The sequence below is a fragment of the Nyctereutes procyonoides genome, unplaced genomic scaffold (assembly GCF_905146905.1).
Source record: "Nyctereutes procyonoides isolate TBG_1078 unplaced genomic scaffold, NYPRO_anot_genome, whole genome shotgun sequence".
NCBI lineage: Eukaryota > Metazoa > Chordata > Mammalia > Carnivora > Canidae > Nyctereutes > Nyctereutes procyonoides.
The window spans coordinates 23,111,744-23,130,291 of NW_026575136.1; the positions used below are offsets into that span (position 1 = coordinate 23,111,744).

Below are 18,548 nucleotides of genomic sequence, written 5' to 3' on the forward strand. Positions count from 1 at the left end.
TTTTTGTTAGTTCTAGAAAAGCTCTAAGGCCTCAATAATACACAAGGAGACTTCTAGCTTATGAGTTATCCATGCCATATTTTAAAAGATATCTCTTTTTTTTGTTGTTCAAATACTTGTTCAATTTAAGAAACACAGGAAATAATGGGATGAAGAGAGGGGAAAACCCTATCACCTTGATCTGTTCCTCATGCAAGGAAAGGACTCTCTGTAAATATCTTTCTGATCTTTTCCTGCACAACCTTTTTTTTTTTTAAGGGAAAAAAAGCCTTTATTTCATGGTTTAAAAAACAAAACCCCAAAAGAACTGTTTTTAAATAATTGAAATGGAGGGGTAAAAACAGACTTAACAATATGAGAATCATGGTTAGTAAGTAGTGGTCCCCAGTATTTTTAGGATATAGAAAACCAAGATAAGTATTCCAAGGGAAATACCACTAGTAGTGTATAAAAAATTAATTTAAAGAACAAGCTCTATGTGAACTTGGAGATATGCACTGGCCTCACTGTGGCAGGTCACCTCAGAAGTCCCAAGACACTGGGGTAAGCTTCAATAACACTATTATTGGTTGCAATTAGGATATAGTAACTTCTTTTTTTAAAAATAAATTTATTTTTTATTGGTGTTCAATTTGTCAACATACAGAATAACACCCAGTGCTCATCCCGTCAAGTGCCCACCTCAGTGCCCGCCACCCAGTCACCCCCACCCCCTGCACAACTTTTTATACGTGAAAGGAATCTGTATCTCTACACTAATATCTTTCTTTTAATAGTTTTATGACATAAGCAATTTCCTAGATTATTTTACTTCTAAGTAAACATAATTTTAATGTCTGCGTAACACTCCATTCCATGAATGAACTCTAATTTAGTCAAACCTTCCCCTATCATTAAATACTTAGATTATTTCCAATTTTATGCTTTTATCAATAATAGTCTGATAAATATTTTCATGGTAACCGTTTGTCTCCAATTCTGGTATTTCTTTAGAATGCATATCTTTAAGGGGATTACTGGGTCAAAGGAGCATGAATGGCTTCTAGGCTCTTGAAGCATAAAGACAAATCACTTCCCTTAAGGTCTATCAATATTCAGTCCTCTGGCCATCTAATTAGTTGCCAGTATGGAATGTTAATACTAATACAAAACAAAATACAAACCTTGCTATTTTGATATATAAGAAACAGTCATTTTTCACATCTGACTTCCAAGTCTTCACTTAGTAGGGGTGCAGCTAAGTTCCAAATATGTGTTGACCAGCTCTGCATCACGGTTACCTGTTAATGCTCTTTGCAGGACAGACTTTTTTTTTTTTTTAAGATTTTATTTATTTATTTCTGAGAATACACAGAGAGGAGAGAGAGAGGCAGAGACACAGGCAGAGGGAGAAGCAGGCGCCATGCAAGGAGCCTGACGTGGGACTCGATCCCGGGTCTCCCAGATCAGGCCCTGGGCCCAAGGCAGCGCTAAACCGCTGAGCCACCGGGCTGCCCCTGCAGGACAGATTTTTAAATCACAGGCTGACCCACGATGTTGCCCATTCCAGCCACATGCAAACATTCAAGCATCCTGGGCAAGGGAAATGCATCCTAATTTTTTTTAAAGATTTATTTATTTATGGGATGCCTCGGGGGCTCAGTGGCTGAGCAGCTGCCTTCGGCCCAGGGCATGATCCTGGAGTCCTGGGATCGAGTCCCACATCAGGCTCCCTGCATGGAGCCTGCTTCTCCCTCTGCCTGTGTCTCTGCCTCTCTCTCTGTGTCTCTCATGAATAAATAAATAAAATCTTTTTAAAAAAAGATTTTATTTATTTTAGAGCATCCTAATTTTCATTTAATCTAAGAATTAAGCACCTAAAAAAAAAAAGGAAAATCTGCTTCTTCACGTATCTTAGACACACAATGCTTTCTAACTTTCAATGTAAAGAGGTGTTTTGTTTGTTTGTTTACTAAGTCATTAAAAAAAGTTCCATGGCTCCCACTAAGCACAAAGGCAGTTTGCTGGTATAGTGAGTTCAAGTCAGAAGACATGGGTTCCAATCATGACTGGTAAGTCACTGGTGAGGGGACCCCGGGGTAAGTTGTGAGACTCTCATCTTCAGCTTTCATGTCCATAAAATGGAGATGGTGGTGCTTCAGGTCGGGGTTGGAGGACAAAGCAAATCATACACATGGGAACCAGCACAGGGCTTGCCTGTCAGTAATGTGCAACCACATGTCACTCAGCTACCTATTATTTGAGATTCCATGTGATCATCATTGTCCCCAGCTGCTGTCCCCAAGCTGGGGCAGCCCTTTGCCCCTCCCAGTCGCACAGGGAGGTGGGGGAAGGGTGGCTGGATAAGCCACTGTGAGCATCTGCTTCACTAAACCCATTCAGGAGTGGCCATCTCCCTATTTTCTCTGCACCATCCCTATTCCACAAAGGGTACCCTTATCTGGGCAGTTGGTCCCCTTCCTTGGCTTTTTCTCAAAACACCCTTTCCAGAAGGTGCTGGTGTGGAGCAGTTCTTAATGAAGGCTTCCCAGATTGAAAGGTCTGCATTCCTCTTCTCAGCCTCACCCCTTCCCATACACTTGCCGCTTCACCCCTTCTTCATTCCACTCCTCTGAGGTAGGTGAGCCTGTGTGGAGACCCGAACCAGTGCCCGGTGCTGGGGGGTGTCTGCCTCTGTGTGATTGCTGTGGGGAGAGCGAGGAGGTCCAAGTTCTCCCTTACCCAGTCTCCTGAAACAAAAGCATCTGAATTCAAATGGTTTATTTTCTCAGAGTGGGGGTTCAGGGGCAGGGAGTATAATTTTTGATAGCATAACAGAACTGAGAAAAGCATATGAGACTGAAATAAAACCTGGTAGGGACGTCTGGGTGGCCCTGTGGTTGAGCATCTGCCTTTGGCTCAGGGTGTGATCCTGGGATCCTGGGATCGAGTCCCACATCAGGCTCCCTGTGGGGAGCCTGCTTCTCCCTCTGCCTGTGTCTCTGCCTCTTTCCCTGTGTCTCTCATGAATAAATAAATAAAATTATAAAATAAAAGAGAGGCACCTGAGTGGCTCAGTTGGTTGAGCATCTGCCTTTGGCACAGGTCATGATCTCAGGGTCCTGGGATCGAGTCTTATGGCTCCCTGCTGGGTGGAGACTCTGCTTCTCCCTTTCCCTCTGCCTCCCCCACTGCTTGTGCTCTCTCTCTCTCAAATAAATAAGATAAGAAAGAAAGAAAGAAAGAAAGAAAGAAAGAAAGAAAGAAAAGAAAAGAAAAGAAAAGAAAAAAGAAAAGGAAAGGAAAGAAAAAGAAGAAAGAAAGAAAGAAAGAAAAGAAAGAAAAAGAAAAGAAGAAAGAAAGAAAGAAAAAGAAAGAAAGAAAGAAAGAAAGAAAGAAAGAAAGAGGAGAGAAAAAATCTGGTAATAAGATGGAAATGAGATCTAATAATTACACTGCTATTTATTTTGGAAACAGAGATTTTAAAAAAAAATAGCTCTGAACATCCTTTGGTAGAAGAAAGACCTACCACTGGATGCCTGCTTAATTTATACTCACACGTCCCAGGATGAAATCCCCAAGACTGCTGGGAATTAGGGATTAGTGTGACCTCCTACCCTCCCCCTCACATGGATGGACAAGGAAAGTCAAGATAGGTAGTAGAGATAGCTCTGGGATGCTGACCAACCCCCCCCCCCCAGGCCCCTTTGAGAGGGCAGGCTGATTCCTGGGGTGCTCCTGAGTCGCTGATTTCTCCTGCTGCCTAAACAGGAGTGGAGAGGCCTCAGGCCCACAGGGGTGGATTCTCCCTCCTACAAGACAGTGAACCCTGAGAGCTCCCTAGGGGAGGGGGAGCCGCTGGGCCCAGCAGAGCCAGGCGGACCAGTTCTGGGGCGCTGTCACAGGCCTCGGCTCCCTGAGGGGTACGGCTGCTCCAAGGGCTCTGGAGACCTTGGCAAGTGCCTGCGGGAACAGGTGTGTCAGGCGTGAGGCCTCAGCAGGCCCGGCAGCCCTGGCAGGGGAGGAAGGGCAAGCCTCTGCAGGCTTCCTCGGAGGTGGCGTTTGCAGCAGGACGTGCTGATTGCTGCTCCAGGTATTTGTGAAGAAAGAGCGAGAGAAATCCTGTAGGGGATCCTGGCCAGGACGCTGGGGGCTGACAGCTTGCAAGGAAGACTGGGATCTTCTCAGACACAACTACTTTTCAGGAGACACTACGCTATTCCTTCCTCTTGGGCTATGGCCCCTCAGTGGACCTTGTTGAGGGACCAACCTCTGGAGAGAATGAGGATGGCGGTCGGCACCTGAAGCTCTGGGGTTTTCTCCATCCCATTGTCGCAGGACTAGTCCCCTTAAAAAGCCAGAAAATGTAACTGCTGACCTGAGGTGGCAGGGGAGCCCTTTGGCACTGGGCCATTTGTGCTGTGGGCTCAGGGGCCCAGGAGGATGGGACTCATAGGACGTAAGGCGGGGCACAGGGCACCTGGTACCTACGTGCATTCGCTGGCTTGGGCTGCGTGACAAGGTGCCATACATGAAGGGGCTGACACAACAGAAATTCATTTCCTCATGGTTCTGGAGAGTAAATGTCTAAGATCAAGGTGTCAGTAGGTTTGGTTTCTTCTGAGGTTCTCCCCATGCCTTCACATGGTCTTCCCCGTGTGATTGTCCAAGTCTTTTTTTTTTTTTTAATTCATGAGAGACACAGAGAGAAAGGCAGAGAGAGAAACAAGTTCCCCACAGGGAGCCTGATGTGGGACTTGATCCCAGGCCCCCAGGATCATGCCCTGAGCCAAAGGCAGATGCTCGACCACTGAGCCACCCAGGCGCCCGGGCTGTCCGAGCTTAATCTCCTCTTCTCAGGATGGTATCATTTAGATTGGATGAGGGCCCATCCCAATGAGCTCATTTCACCTTAATTATCCCTTTAAAGATGCTGTCTCCGGATAGACTCACATTCGGAGGTTCTGGATGTTAGAATTTGGGGGGTACACCATCCAGCCTTAATAGTCTGTTTAGGAGGCTTTATTAGTTTTATCATAGCAGTGGCTGGCCAGTGGAGACCCGTCGGACTCCTGAGAGGAGGTGCTGTGCATTGGGCTCAAGTCCCCCGGGGAGTTAGACAAATATTTACTTGGGTGAATGTGGGTTTTTATTGGATGGCCTGTCTGGATGGTTTACCACCCACCTGAGACAATGAGGTCTTAGTACCTCCCAACTCTAGACCTGGTGGGGACCTACTTGAGTGGCCTTGTGACTCAGAAGCCCTGGCCCCAATATCAGCATCTTCCCTGGAGGCTGTCCTGGAAGGCAGATTTCAATCCCTCAGCTAAAAACCAGCACTCTCGGGCAGCCCCGGTGGCTCAGCGGTTTAGCACTGCCTTGGGCCTTGGGTGTGATCCTGGAGACTCGGGATCGAGTCCCACGTTGGGCTCCCTGTGTAGAGCCTGCTTCTCCCTCTGCCTGTGTCTCTGCCTCTCTCTCTCTCTCTCTCTCTCTGTGTGTGTCTTTCATGAATAAATAAAATCTTAAAAAAAAAAAGAAAAGAAAAAATCAGCACTCTCCAAGCTTGTGGCCGTACAACTACATTTAAGCTTCTAAATGGTGGGAGGTGGGCAGCCCGGGTGGCTCAGCAGTTTAGCACTGCCTTCAGCCCAGGGCGTGATCCTGGAGACCTGGGATTGAGTCCCATATCGGGCTCCCTGCATGGAGCCTGCTTCTCCCTCTGCCTGTGTCTCTGCCTTTCTCTCTCTCTCTCTCTCTCTCTCTCTGTGACTATCATAAATTTAAAAAAAATAAAATTAAAATTAAAAAAAATTGTGGGAGGTATGAAAGGTAGGGCTTTTTTCTTTGGAGAACCCACTCGTATGGAATGCCAGTAATTCAAGGAGGGCAGCACTAGATGGTCTGGCAAAAGGCACAGTGAGTGGACAGCATAGTTGTCATAACTTCCCAGCCCACGCTCACAGCAGACATGACTAATCCATCACAGCACCACCGAGCTACCACTCCTCCATTCCAAGCAGGATTGGCACTCTGGAGGAAGATGGTTTGCTCCCTGCCTCCCTCACCATATAGGGATGGTACCTTATCCCCTCTGCGTGAATAACCAAGGGCAGCTTCAAGCAGCGGCATGGGATTGTCAGAGGCATCCTCCCGGCTGGGCTGTGCCTGGATAGCCTCGCACCTGTGCTTCACATCGCACCTGTGCTTCACATTGCACCTGTGCTTCACATTGCACCTGTGCCACTGCAGATCATTTGGGTTCGGGCCCTCATGATTGTGAGCAGGTACAACCAGACATTGCCTCGCTCTGAGCCTGTGTCTCTAAGTCTCATTTCCTGCCCCAGAACCTCCTACAGCCGGGACTCCTTCAGGACTCCTTTTGGCCTTAGTCACAAAAGTGAGGCAGAATGAGTTTTTGTGGGGCCACCCTTGACTCACGGGGGATGGATAGAAGACACTAGAAAAGGCTTCTTTCTTTCGTCTCTCAAGAACAGTTTTCGGGCGCATTGCCTGAGGCTCCATAGAGCATTCTGGAAGAGCGGAGCATCAGCCACCTGGACGGCGCAGCATCCTTGTATTAGCTTGCCCTGCCTCCCGCTTCACACCCCATCCCTCATTCCCAACCCCCTGTGGACTACCAGCACCCGGATATTTGTCTCAGATTGCGTCCGGGTGGGGGAAGAACCCCGGGATCCCCCTCTTGCGCTGCCCCTTGTCCCCCTGTGCCTGGCAGTCACCTCTCCCCGAGGTCACCCCCCACGACGTCCCTGTAGTGCCTGGTGGGCGGCAGGGGACCTCCACGCCTGGCGTCCCTTGGGGCTGCAGCGGGAATTTCCGGGGGGAGCCAGGAGATGCAGCCTCGGGTCCCGGGGCCTGCAAAGGGCCAGGTGCGGCGGCCCGGGGCCCACAGGCGGCAGGTGCCTGGCGGCCGCGCACCTTCCACCTTCCCGTCCCTGTCTCCGCAGAAGCAGGCGGGTCCTCGCGCTGCTCGGGGCCGCGCTCCTCCTGGCACCTGCCGCCGCCGCGGCCCTGCTCACTCGCGCGCACAGCCTGCCGGTCGCGGCGGTCAGCGAAGCCAGGTGAGCGCGGCAGGTGAGCGCGGGCGGGGGCAGGGGGCGGCGGGCGGCGGGCGGCGGCCGGGCGGAGGCGGCACCGGGGAGCCCCGGAGCGGCCCAGCCCGCAGGTGGCCTTGCGGCCAAACTCGAGAGCCTTCCCACGTGCACTAGGGGGGATGGGGGGATGGGGATGGGGGAGATGGGGACGGGGATGGGGGTGGAGGTGGAGGGGGGAGGGGGAATGGGGGGGGTTGTCCCGCCCGAAAGGGGCCGCCCCGTGCGAGTGCTTCTCGGAGGAAGGGCGCGCCCCCACGTGGCTGCCGGGGGTTCTCCTCCGCGGCCCGCTGGGGATGGAGAGGCTGCCACGCAGGGACGAGGGAGTGGAACCCGCGGCCCTACCCGCTGTGCCATTGTGCTCCCCCCCGGGGGAGGACGTGCAGCCCTTCTCCCTTATAACCAGCCTGCCTGTCACATGGGGAACGTGGGACCATTCCTCGCGGATCTGCTCTCCGTGCAGCCGAGTGGGGCAGATGGAGCCCCCATCTTCTCAGTCACCGGCTCCAATTCCTCCCACGGCGCCGGTTGCTCTCGAAGTGGAATTCCTGCCTGACCTCCCCTGTCACTCCCCCACCTGCTGGCTCTGGACCAGTCAGACTAGCCTTTAAACCTCCACATGCCAAGCATGTTCCTTCCTCCGTCAGGCCCTTGCACCTGCTGTTTCCCCACACGAGAATGCAGGGCTTGCGCCTTCATTTCCTGTAGGTGTCGGTGCAAACAGCGGTTCTCAGAGCGGCCTTCACTGACCTCCCGATGTAAAATAGCCCTGAACCTTATCTGGCACTCTGTGCACAGTGTGCACTCTGTTTGTGAGGGGAAGGAAGGAAGGAAGGAAGGAAGGAAGGAAGGAAGGAAGGAAGGAAGGAAGGAAGGAAGGAAGGAAGGGAGGGAGGGAGGGAAGGGAGGGAAGGGAGGGAGGGATCTCTGGGTGGCGCAGCGGTTTGGCGCCTGCCTTTGGCCCAGGGCGCGATCCTGGAGACCCGGGATCGAATCCCACATCGGGCTCCCGGTGCATGGAGCCTGCTTCTCCCTTTGCCTGTGTCTCTGCCTCTCTCTCTCTCTCTCTCTGTGACTATCATAAATAAATTAAAAAAAAAAGGAAGGAAGGGAAGAAGAAGGAGGAGGAGGAGGGAGAGAAAAAAGAAAGAGAAGAAGGAAGGAAGAAAGGAAGGAAGAGGGAGGGAAGGAAGAAAGGAAGAAAGAAAGAAGGAAAGAAAGAAAGAAGGAGGAAGGAAGGAAAAGAAAGGAAGGGAGGGAGGGAGGGACGGAGGGAGGAAAGAAGGAAGGAAGGGAGGGAGGAAGGAAGGAAGGCATCCCAGATTTTGTGACCGGGGAGCAAGCACCATGCCCTTCTCATCACGTCACCAGCCTCTGTGGGCATTGCCAGGTGACTGAGGAAGAGGCTCATTCCCACCTGGCCCAGGGGTTCTCAACTCTGGAAGCACAAGAGAGTCACCTGGGGAGATTTTAAATCCACCGCTGCTTCCAGCCAGCGCCGCCTCAGACCACCTGAATCGCAATCTCCAGGGGTGTGGCCCAAGCAACCAAATTCTGTAAGCGCTTCCACGAAGAGGTGCAGTCCTGAGAACCACGTTTCTAGAGCTAGCCTGGCATACCAGCTACCAGAAACAACTCCTTAAAAAATGGATGCAGTCTTCATATTTCCTTGGGAGCCAAGGTGGGGTTGCCCAGGGAAATCTGGAATCTTAGCAAGTTAGCTGTGTCTCTAAGGTAAGATCATGAGATTATAGTTTGGGGATCATTACTGAGGAAATGAACAAATGTACCCCAAATTTTCCTTTGGATTTGCTGACTGTACCAATGGACATCTGAGAGATTCCCTTTCTCAGGTCCAGATCAAAAAGAAACTTTTGCCTTCCGTTTTTGTGTTTTTCAGTGAAAATGCGACCATGTTGTATTTCTCGGAGTACTACACTAAGCCCTACTGCAGATATGGGCCATTCCTCGTGGGCCTCTTGCTGAGCATTTTCATGCACCAAAACCACCAGGCAAACATTCTTAAAACCAAGGTAAGCCTGCCCCCTACCTCGCTGTAAGGCCGGGTCTGCTTGGGACCGGAGTGGCCCATTTGGCCAGGCTCGTCACAAGCCATGGGCAGGAATCAGACTGCTCAGTACTTTATTGTGCTGTGGTATGTTAGCAATGTTTCTTGGCTCTAGAGAATAAGAGAGATCTTATCTTCCTGCTGGATCCTGATTCTCTGCTTTCCTCACTGAGTTCCTTTAAGAAAGCTCCAGAATTGACCCCCTGTGGTGTTCCACCCATTGGAGCCTTAGTACAGACCCAGAGAACTCACTGCTATAGGAAAAACACACCTAGTGAATTTGCAATGGCAAGACTCTCTTCTGGATGGGCATAGTTATTTTTTTTTAAGATTTTATTTATTTATTCATGAGAGACACACAGAGAGAGAGGCAGAGACATAGGCAGAGGGAGAAGCAGGCTCCATGCAGGGAGCCCGATGCAGACTGGATTCGGGGACTCCAGGATCAGGACCTGAGCCCAAGTCAGACGCTTAACTGCTGAGCCACCCAGGCGTCCCTGGAAGGGCATAGTTACTTTTTAATAGCACAAACTCTTGGTTTCTATAGATCTTGGTCAGATTCAATGGTTCCATTTGGGAATCAAGATGTCTAAGGGGAAACAAGCTGTTGCTTTGTCTTCCAGGTAAAATTGCTTCCCAGGTAAAAAATGGGTAATTGTTCTGGTTTGCCACTCAGGCTTATTACTCAAGCCAGAAGCCTGGGTTTATCTTGGACATGTCCTCCTCACTGACCACTCCTCCCATGCAAATGTCCACCAGGCCCCCCGTTATTGTTTCTTCTGCTGTCCTCTCTTGGCCTAACTAACCTCACTGAAGCTCTTCTCATCTCTTGCCTTGACTTCTTGTCTTGTGCATCTCATAATCCACCCTTGGGCCAACCTATTTAAAACTCTACTTTGGTGTTGCTCTTGAACTGTACAAAAGCTCTTCATGTGGCTTTAATTGACCCTTAAGACCTTGAGGTCTGACTTACCACTGAATTACCAACATCTGATTCTGAAATCACTGAAGGCACTTAATAAATGAATGAATGAAGGTTAATTTGCTTTTCAATGGGCAAAAGGCCAAAAATTTCTTTGCACTATTAGAGTACAGTGATAGCCCCAAATCTTCTCTGCTAGGCCCTACCTTTGTTTACCTAGGTCTTGTGGGTGCCTCACCTAGATGCTCCAGAGAAGAGGCCTCTGTCCTTGGAAAATCTTGTGTTGCTCATGGCAGGAACAGGAGATAGAGCTTCACAAGACAGAATGGATACACAAAGGCTGCATGACTTTTCCTGTAGGTTGGAGTTATGCTGATCCCCTGAAGACGCATAATCCAGTTGTAGATTAAAACAGAATGCCATTAAAGACATGCTTCAGTGTCACCCGGGCTCCATGGTACCCAGGGAGCAGTGGGGGGACCTAAGACGTGGACAGAGCATTTGCGAATCTTCCAGGGGTTGAGTCAGGATCAGGGAGTATGGAGCCAGAACACAAGTCAGGCTGAGCTGGAGAAACAAGGTAGAAGGGATGGGTAGACCAAAGTCAAACCTCTAGAAGCCAGGAAAGATGGACACAGAGACCACGCTGGAGGCAGCGGGGGCCTATGCCATATGCTAGGAATGAGATGAGAGGGGGCATGCTCAGTGAAAGAGTGAAGGGGACCCTAGCCTAAAACAGAGGGCTTGTGGGGATCTCCCGAGGACAGACCTTTCTTCTCATGCAGCCAGAGCTTAGTGCAGGAATCTGATGCCAAGGAGAAGAGAGCTTCTCTCTGGAGACTAGATGGTGGACTGATAAGACGCTAGTTCGGTTCAATGGAGAGGTCATCATAGCAACTTTGAAATTGGAACAAGGAAGCTAGAAAGATTCTTGGAAGACAGGTCTGGGTCTAAACGGTCAAATTAGGTGACATAAGATCTAAGATCTTGAACTGAGCCCATAATAGAATTCAACCCACGGGGCTGTTCTCTGAGCTGAAGAGTTCTCCATTCTCTCGCTCTTCCACTATTTTATGACTCCCAAGGACAAGGGTCCAGCCCAGGTAGAGACCGTGTGCGTTGTTGGGAGACACAGAACCAGTCAAGGAGCTTTATTAGGTCAAGGAACAGAATGGGAGGTCAGGAGTGGATTAGAACATTATCTTTCTTTCTTCCCTTTTAACTTTCATTTCATAAGTATTCAAGGTTCATGGCAAGTTGCAAAAACAGCACAGAAGGTCTTGTGTGCCCATGACCCAGGTTCTTTCGCTGGCAACATGCTACAGAACTATGGCAAATGATCACAACCAAGAGATTGACACTGGCACAATCCACAGGCCTCAGGTCCACTAGTTTTATGTGCACTCATTTGTGCGTGTATATAGTTTTGTGTAATTTTAGCACGTGGAGATTTGCATAACCACCACCACAAGTGAGGCACAGAGCTCTGCTGTCATAGCAAAGAGCTCCCTTGTGATACTTCTTGTTGGCCACACTCCCCCCCTCCCCTACCCCGCCCTAACCCTAACCTCTCATAACCACTAGTCTGAACCTTCTATTTTAGTCAAACTTGGGCACCAATTGGGGTTTACAAATCGATACCTAAAGTGACAATAGTAACACAGAAAAGTGAATTACTGTAAAAGAAAGTAGATGTCCAAAATGGGCTTGACCCAGGTCTCTCCTCTCCCTGTAGGCGCAGGCTGTGCTGGGGTGGATTTGCTGCCTGTCTACCCTGTTCACAGTGGTCGCTCTGGCATACGTGGTGGATGACACCTTTGCCACCTCTTCACCTGCTGTGGCTCTGTACCAGGCTCTCCACCGGACCCTGTGGGCGGCAGGCGTGGGCTGGATCATGCTAGCGTGTCAGGAGGGCTACGGAGGTACGGCACAGCACGGGGTGCTGCTCATGGGCTCACACTGTGTCCCTTTAAGGGCAAAGAATGTGAGAACACGTTGTGCACAGAGGGGCTTTTTTGTTTGCTGGAGTGTTTGGTGAATGACATCAATTTGCTTCTATCTTGGGGGTGGGTGGGAACTGGCCACATATTCTGTTTAAGATTTTTACCCTGGTTTACGTACAAATGCAGGGTCTGAAAGAAAAATCTGCAGTCTCTCCAGTGAAGCTAGTTCAGAAGCTGGAGGAGAACAGGCAGGGGCTTATGGTAAAAACAAAATACCAGTGCCAGGGACAGAAGTTCTGGTCACACTCAGCCTGGGCCTCGGTTTCCTTATCTGAGGGTGTAGACTGAGTAGTTCCCAAGATCCCCTTTGGCCCTTTGATCTGGGAAAACCCGTTTCTATTGAGCTGGTTTTCAGTGTGTGGAAAGGTCAAGAAAAGAGCTGAAATGGAAAGGAAGGAATTTTCTCCAGATTAGAAATGTCTATTCAAGTCACCTGACACTCTTTCCTTTTCTTTCCCACTTGGCATGAGGTAAGAACTGGGTACTTGAGGTGTCAGAAAATGACAGGAGAAAGCCTGGCAAGAATCATCTAGAAAAAGTTCTGGCCCCACAGTGCCCAGAAGCTCCGAAGTGATGGCTGTACAGCCAGGTGCAGCCATGACACCTTGTGACCCTAGGGAAATAATCAGGGTGAGTTTACACCTGGGCCTGTGAACGCCACCCAGGTAGCCTCAGCGAAGGTGTTTGGAAATCATGGTTTAAAGAGAAAAATGATAAAAATGATCACAATTCCTGCTGACTGAGCGCAGGCTTATGCCAGGCCCCATGGAGAACTTCACCCATAGGATCCCGGGTGACACTGGCCACAGCCCCCATGGGTAGAACTATCAGGAGCTGTTTCTCTGTGAGAAAGATGATGCCTGGAGATGAGGTAACGTGTGAAGGTCACGCAGTGCAGTAGTCACTGAGCTAGAAAATGAATCCCAGACCAAGCACAAAGCGATGCCCAAAGCCCATGATCTTCATTTCTGTGCAACAGTACCCTTCTCAGACATTTGATTGGTAAAGTTGTTTTTGAATTTGGTGAGGAACGATTTGTTCTTTAATATTTCAAATTTATAAGCTTTTCCTTATATGGAGAAATGACATTAAGGAAGAAATGGGCTCCATTCTCTCTGACAGGTATTTGCATTTCCGGGCAGCTGTTGAATCACATGACCACACCCCAACACTGCTTCCACATGGTGACAATGACCCTAAACTGTCCCTAGAGCCTCAGAATATAAGCAACTACTCCCCCTGGCCCACGATGGGGTGGCAAACACCACAGTACTCCCGTCTGATGTGGAGAGTCATGCTAAATGAAGAACTAACCTGCTAGAGGGAGTGACTTCGGTCAAGTTAGAAGACTAATCGAATTTGCAGCATTATTGTTACAGTGGAGCTAGTCAGTGCTATCAATCATCAGGCTGAGTATGGATGAGACCTCTATTAATCCAGGCGACAGACCAGCCCTTTGGTTGTTCTTGAGTGATACAGCTTTCCAGAATGTGTTGTCATTAGCCAATCACAATTATCTAGGTGTGACTGATGTTCTAGGTTTGCATCTCCAACACTATTTTCAGGTATCAAGATTGGGTAGTAAGTGAATGAATGTACAAGATACAATTCTAGAAAATATGTGTCTACCTGGTGACCTTTAGAAAAGTACATCTATAAAGGGACACTTGAAGAAGAAGTGTTTCATGGAGGCTCTCAGGGAGAGAAGGGATCCCCATACCTCGAATCATCTGTCGTCATATCAGTCGGGACCAGTGTAGACCATGTGGGTCTGTGCAAAGTCGTGTTCCGTTGAGTTGCCAGAGGCATCTTCGGACATGTTACTCCTCCAGTTAAAACCTTTCAGTGCTGGGCCCACTCTCCTACAGCAATCCTCAAGCTTTAATACCATACGGACCCATTCCAAAGGAATAAGAAGTGTTTTAGATCTTTAGTATTATTGGCTTAAATTAAATTTTAATTCTAATTTTACCTAAGCATGAGAAAGCATAAGCCTAGACACAAATTTTTATGTTTATAACACATGAATTTATAAAGCCAAAACAAATTCAAAAAGTAACCATAAAAATGGGGCACCTGGCTGGCTCAGTCAGTAAAGCATGTGACTCTTGTTCTTGGGGTTTTGAAGTTCGAGTCCCAGGTTGGGTGTGGAGATTAGTTAAAAATACAATCTTATTTTAAATGTCACGTAACATAATTTGACCTGTGGTTAAAAAAGATTGCTCTGGATTTTGCATGGGGTCTATAGGGTGACAAGGACGAAGCAGAGAGTCCAACAGATCTGCGAGGAAGCTACGGTACAGGCCCATGGAGGAGGAAGCCATGGTGGAATCAATGGGGTGGGGGGTTAGTGGAGGAGATGGGGAGAAATGGTCTGATTTGAGATAGACATTTTTAAGGATAGATTGGCAGCACTCTGTGGGATACGGGAGGAAGAACAGAATCAGGGATGGCGCCAAAGATTTTTGTCCTGAGCAACTGAAACAACATGATACCTGAGCTGGGACTCTTGGAAAGGAGAGACGGAAGTTTTTTACTTTTTTTTTTTTTCCCCTCTCTCTTTCTCTTCTTTCTTTCTTTTGTGGCTTAAGACAACAGAAATTGATTCTCTCATCATTCTGAAGAAACCCAAAATCAAAGTGTTGGCAAGGTCCTTCTAGAAGCCCTGGGGGGATCTGTTCCGAGCTCTCTCCTGCCCACCCTCCCACCCCCACCCCGTGACTGCCAGCAAGACCCAACTTTCCTGGCCCGTGCGTGCATCTCTCCAATCTCTGTCTCCGTCTCCACATGGCCTTCGTCCCGTGTGTCTCCTCCATGTGTCTGTGTCTCTTTTTCTGTCTCTTATAAGGACACTCATTTTTGGATTTGAGGCCCACTGTAACCCTGGATAATCTAATCTCGGGTTCCTTACCTTCATTCTCTCTGCAGAGACCCTCATTCCAAATAGAGCAGGGTTCTAGGCGGACACAGCTTTTGGGAGGCCCCTATTCCACCCACTACAGAGATCAGCAGTAAGTCCTGTGCAGAGAGGGATTTCTCACCGTGCTTTATTTTAATTAATTTTTAGTTTATTTTTAAAAGATTTTATTTATTTATTCATAAGAGACACGCACAGAGAGAGAGGCAGAGACACAGGCAGAGGGAAAAGCAGGCTCCATGCAGGGAGCCTGATGTGGGACTCGATCCTAGGACCCCAGGATCATGGCCTGAGCTGAACACACTCAACCACCAAGCCACCCAGGTGCTCCAATACCAAATATTTCTCTTTTTAAAAAAAATTTATTTATTTATTCATGAGAGACACACACACACAGAGAGGCAGAGACACAGGCAGAGGGAGAACTAGGCTCCATGCAGGGAGCCTGATACGGGACTCGATTCCAGGTCTCCAGGATCACAACCCAGGCCAAAGGCAGTGCTAAACCACTGAGCCACCTGGACTGCCCTAACAAAATATTTCTAATAACCACGTCTTTAAAAGGACTTCAAGACTATTCATGTGAATATCAGAAATCCTGTTTTGAAGGAACTTTCATCTCTTTGCTTTGGATTAAGGAAAGGACAAAGTGCTGGGTATTTTAGCATATTGTGCAGTACAATCAAGATAGGTCTGTATGTTTTTATTACTAAAAATGTCAATTGAATTTTAAAAATTTATTGATTATGATTAGGAATGTGTTAATATAGGCTTTCAAGTAACAATGGAATTTTTTTTTTTAAAGGTCATTTCTTTTTTTTTTTTTTAATTTTTATTTATTTATGATAGTCACAGAGAGAGAAAGAGAGAGAGGCAGAGACACAGGCAGAGGGAGAAGCAGGCTCCATGCGCCGGGAGCCCGACGTGGGATTCGATCCCGGGTCTCCAGGATCGCGCCCTGGGCCAAAGGCAGGCGCCAAACCGCTGCGCCACCCAGGGATCCCAACAATGGAATTTTTTATGTAGTATTTTGTGTTTTTTTAGATCAGCTCATAAAATGTCGAATTCTGCACCTTTTGTTCTTACATTTATTAAATGAATTTTTTCTTTTTAAATTTTTTTTAAAGATTTTATTTACCTATTTGTGAGAGACAGAGACAGAGAGAAAGGCAAAGACACAGACAGAGGGAGAAGCAGGCTCCCTGCGGGGATCCCAATGTGGGACTCGATCCCAGGACCCCGGGATCACGTTCTGAGCTAAAGGCAGATGCCCAACCGCTGAGCCACCCAGGCACCCCTCTTTTCATTCATTTAAATTAAACAGCCTGAAGTGGGCTGTGGCTATCATGTGAGACAGCACAGTTCTAGAAGTTACACTGAGTTACAGAATTTTTGTCCTGAATGGAACCTAGAAGCCCCAAAGCCAGTCCCTAGCGGATGACAAGTCAGCAGCCTGGCCATGCCACCGCCTCATCCCGAGGCCCAGTGAGTGGCCCCTGTGCTGCACCCAGAGCCGGAACCGCAGCTGGCGCCGGGCCTGTGCACCTGGTTTTACCTGTGGCATGTTTCGTGCTCCGGGCTTGCCATGTGCTAAGTAAACCGACCGTAAACTCCTGTTAGCTTCTCTTATTTTTTCCCTACTCCTGCAAAGGGAAGCGCTTTCTGTTTTTTTTTTTTCTTTTTCTTTTTTGGCACATTCTCTTAAAAATTAGAAGAATAAATATCTTCCTAGGGGAAGTTCACACACTTAGGCAGCGGGGCCCAGAGGCCGCAGCGATGGTCCCAGGGAGCCAGGGAGGACCCCGTGCCCCCAGGAACCACACTGCCTGTTCCCTCCAGGCCCGGTGAACCGGCTGCTTTCTTGCCGCATCTGGACCTTCCCGGCCAGCATCAGTTACGCCTGCTACTTGGTACACCCCATCCTCATCCTGCTCTACAACGGGCTGCAGGAAACGCCCATTCACTACACCGACACCAACATGGTAAGTGAGTCCCGCTCTTGGCTCTGCTGTGCCTCTGCTGTCCCTTCTCTGCTGGAGCCACCAAGCCGCCCACCGGCCTGGCGAGAAGCTTGTTGCGTTGGTGTGGCTAGGAGCCTACTGTCCTTTGCCTTATTTGAGGGAAGGCTTCGGGATAGTAGCTTTCTTTGATTTTATTTATCTTATATTTAATGTTTGGGGCTGTTGGTCTTGCAGATCGATATCCTATAGCCAGGAATCCGGTAGCAAGATCATGTCCACTCTGCCCCTGTTTCTCTCCAGTTCTATCTTTTCTTTGGCCACTGTTTGCTGACCTTCGTCACTGGGCTGGCCCTGACGCTGTGCATTGAGAAACCATGTCAGGAACTGAAGCGGTACCTGCTGGGGCCGTTGCCTGCGGGGCCATGAAGGTTCTGGTAAAACCCGCAAGAATGGATGGGTTCGTTCTGTCGGTGATGAGTAAAAGCCAGCATGGTTTCATTTCTGTAATGAATGTTTGCTCCCCTGACAAGGGGTGTGAATCCTATTTTGTGAATGTTTAAGATACACAACTTCTCTGTGCTCAATATATATGAGTGCCGAGTGTTTACTATATAAAAGAATTCTGTGACAGCCTATTGTAGTAGCACAATAATCACCTCTGATGAACCTTTTCAGGAAAAAGAAAAACCAACCTGGATTTCTGGGGTCTCATCCTACATGTATTTTCTATACCAATGCTCATAGGAAAACATCAAACTTAGCGAATTGAATGAAATTTAGGTTACAGTGTTCACTTTTCTTGGTAAAAACCACAGCATGCAGTTTTTCACATCATAATTGTCTTTGTGTTATTATTTGTAGACCTGTAACTTTATCCTGGAGCCTAGGATCGTATGACCCATTGGCGTGTACAGTTCACGGGTGCGTTGTTACAGGCCTTCCAAACATTATCTGTTTTACGGTGTGATCCCTGGTAGGGGTTGAATGTGTCACTGAAAAAGATATAAAGTCCTAATCCTATAGTACCTTAGAATGTGACCTCTTTGGGGGTCAGGGTTTTACAGAGGTAATCAAGTTATTATTATTTTTAAAGATTGTATTTATTTATTTGAGAAAGAGAGCATGAGCAGGGGGAGGAGCAAGGGTAGGAGAAGCAGACCCCACACTGAGCAAGGAGCCCAATGCAGGGCTTGATCCCAGGACTCTGATCATGACCTGAGCTGAAGGCAGACACTTAACCCACTGAGCCACCCAGGAGCCCCAGAGGTAATCAAGTTAATGTGAGTTCATGGGGGGAGGTGGCCCTAATCCAAAATGACTGGTATCCTCATATAAAGGGAAAATCTGAACAGAGAGACAGATTTGCACAGATGGAAGATGTGAAAATGTACAGGAATAAGGAAGCCACCCGCCAGCCAAGGAACACCAAGGATTGCCAGGAGACACAGAGCTAGATGAGGTGAGGAAGGACCCTCCCCTGGAGCCCTCTGAGGGAGTACAGGCCTGCCGATACCTTGAGTTAGGACTTCCAGCCTTCCAGAACAGTGAGATGGTGCGTATCTGTGGTTGTAAATCAGCTAGTTTGT

General features: G+C 48.5%; 1 protein-coding gene across 1 annotated transcript in view; it reads left to right on the top strand.

Moving 5' to 3' along the window:
* LOC129495389 (O-acyltransferase like protein-like) overlaps positions 1-18,018 on the top strand; it is a 34,672-nt gene extending 16,654 nt beyond the window's left edge. Inside the window, exons 6-10 of the mRNA XM_055302840.1 lie at positions 6,948-7,061; positions 8,992-9,124; positions 11,817-12,003; positions 16,841-16,983; positions 17,263-18,018. Coding sequence (XP_055158815.1) covers positions 6,948-7,061; positions 8,992-9,124; positions 11,817-12,003; positions 16,841-16,983; positions 17,263-17,388 — 703 coding nt within the window. The 3' untranslated portion in view covers positions 17,389-18,018. The remainder of the gene's footprint in view (positions 1-6,947; positions 7,062-8,991; positions 9,125-11,816; positions 12,004-16,840; positions 16,984-17,262) is intronic.
* The last annotated feature ends 530 nt before the right edge of the window (positions 18,019-18,548 follow it).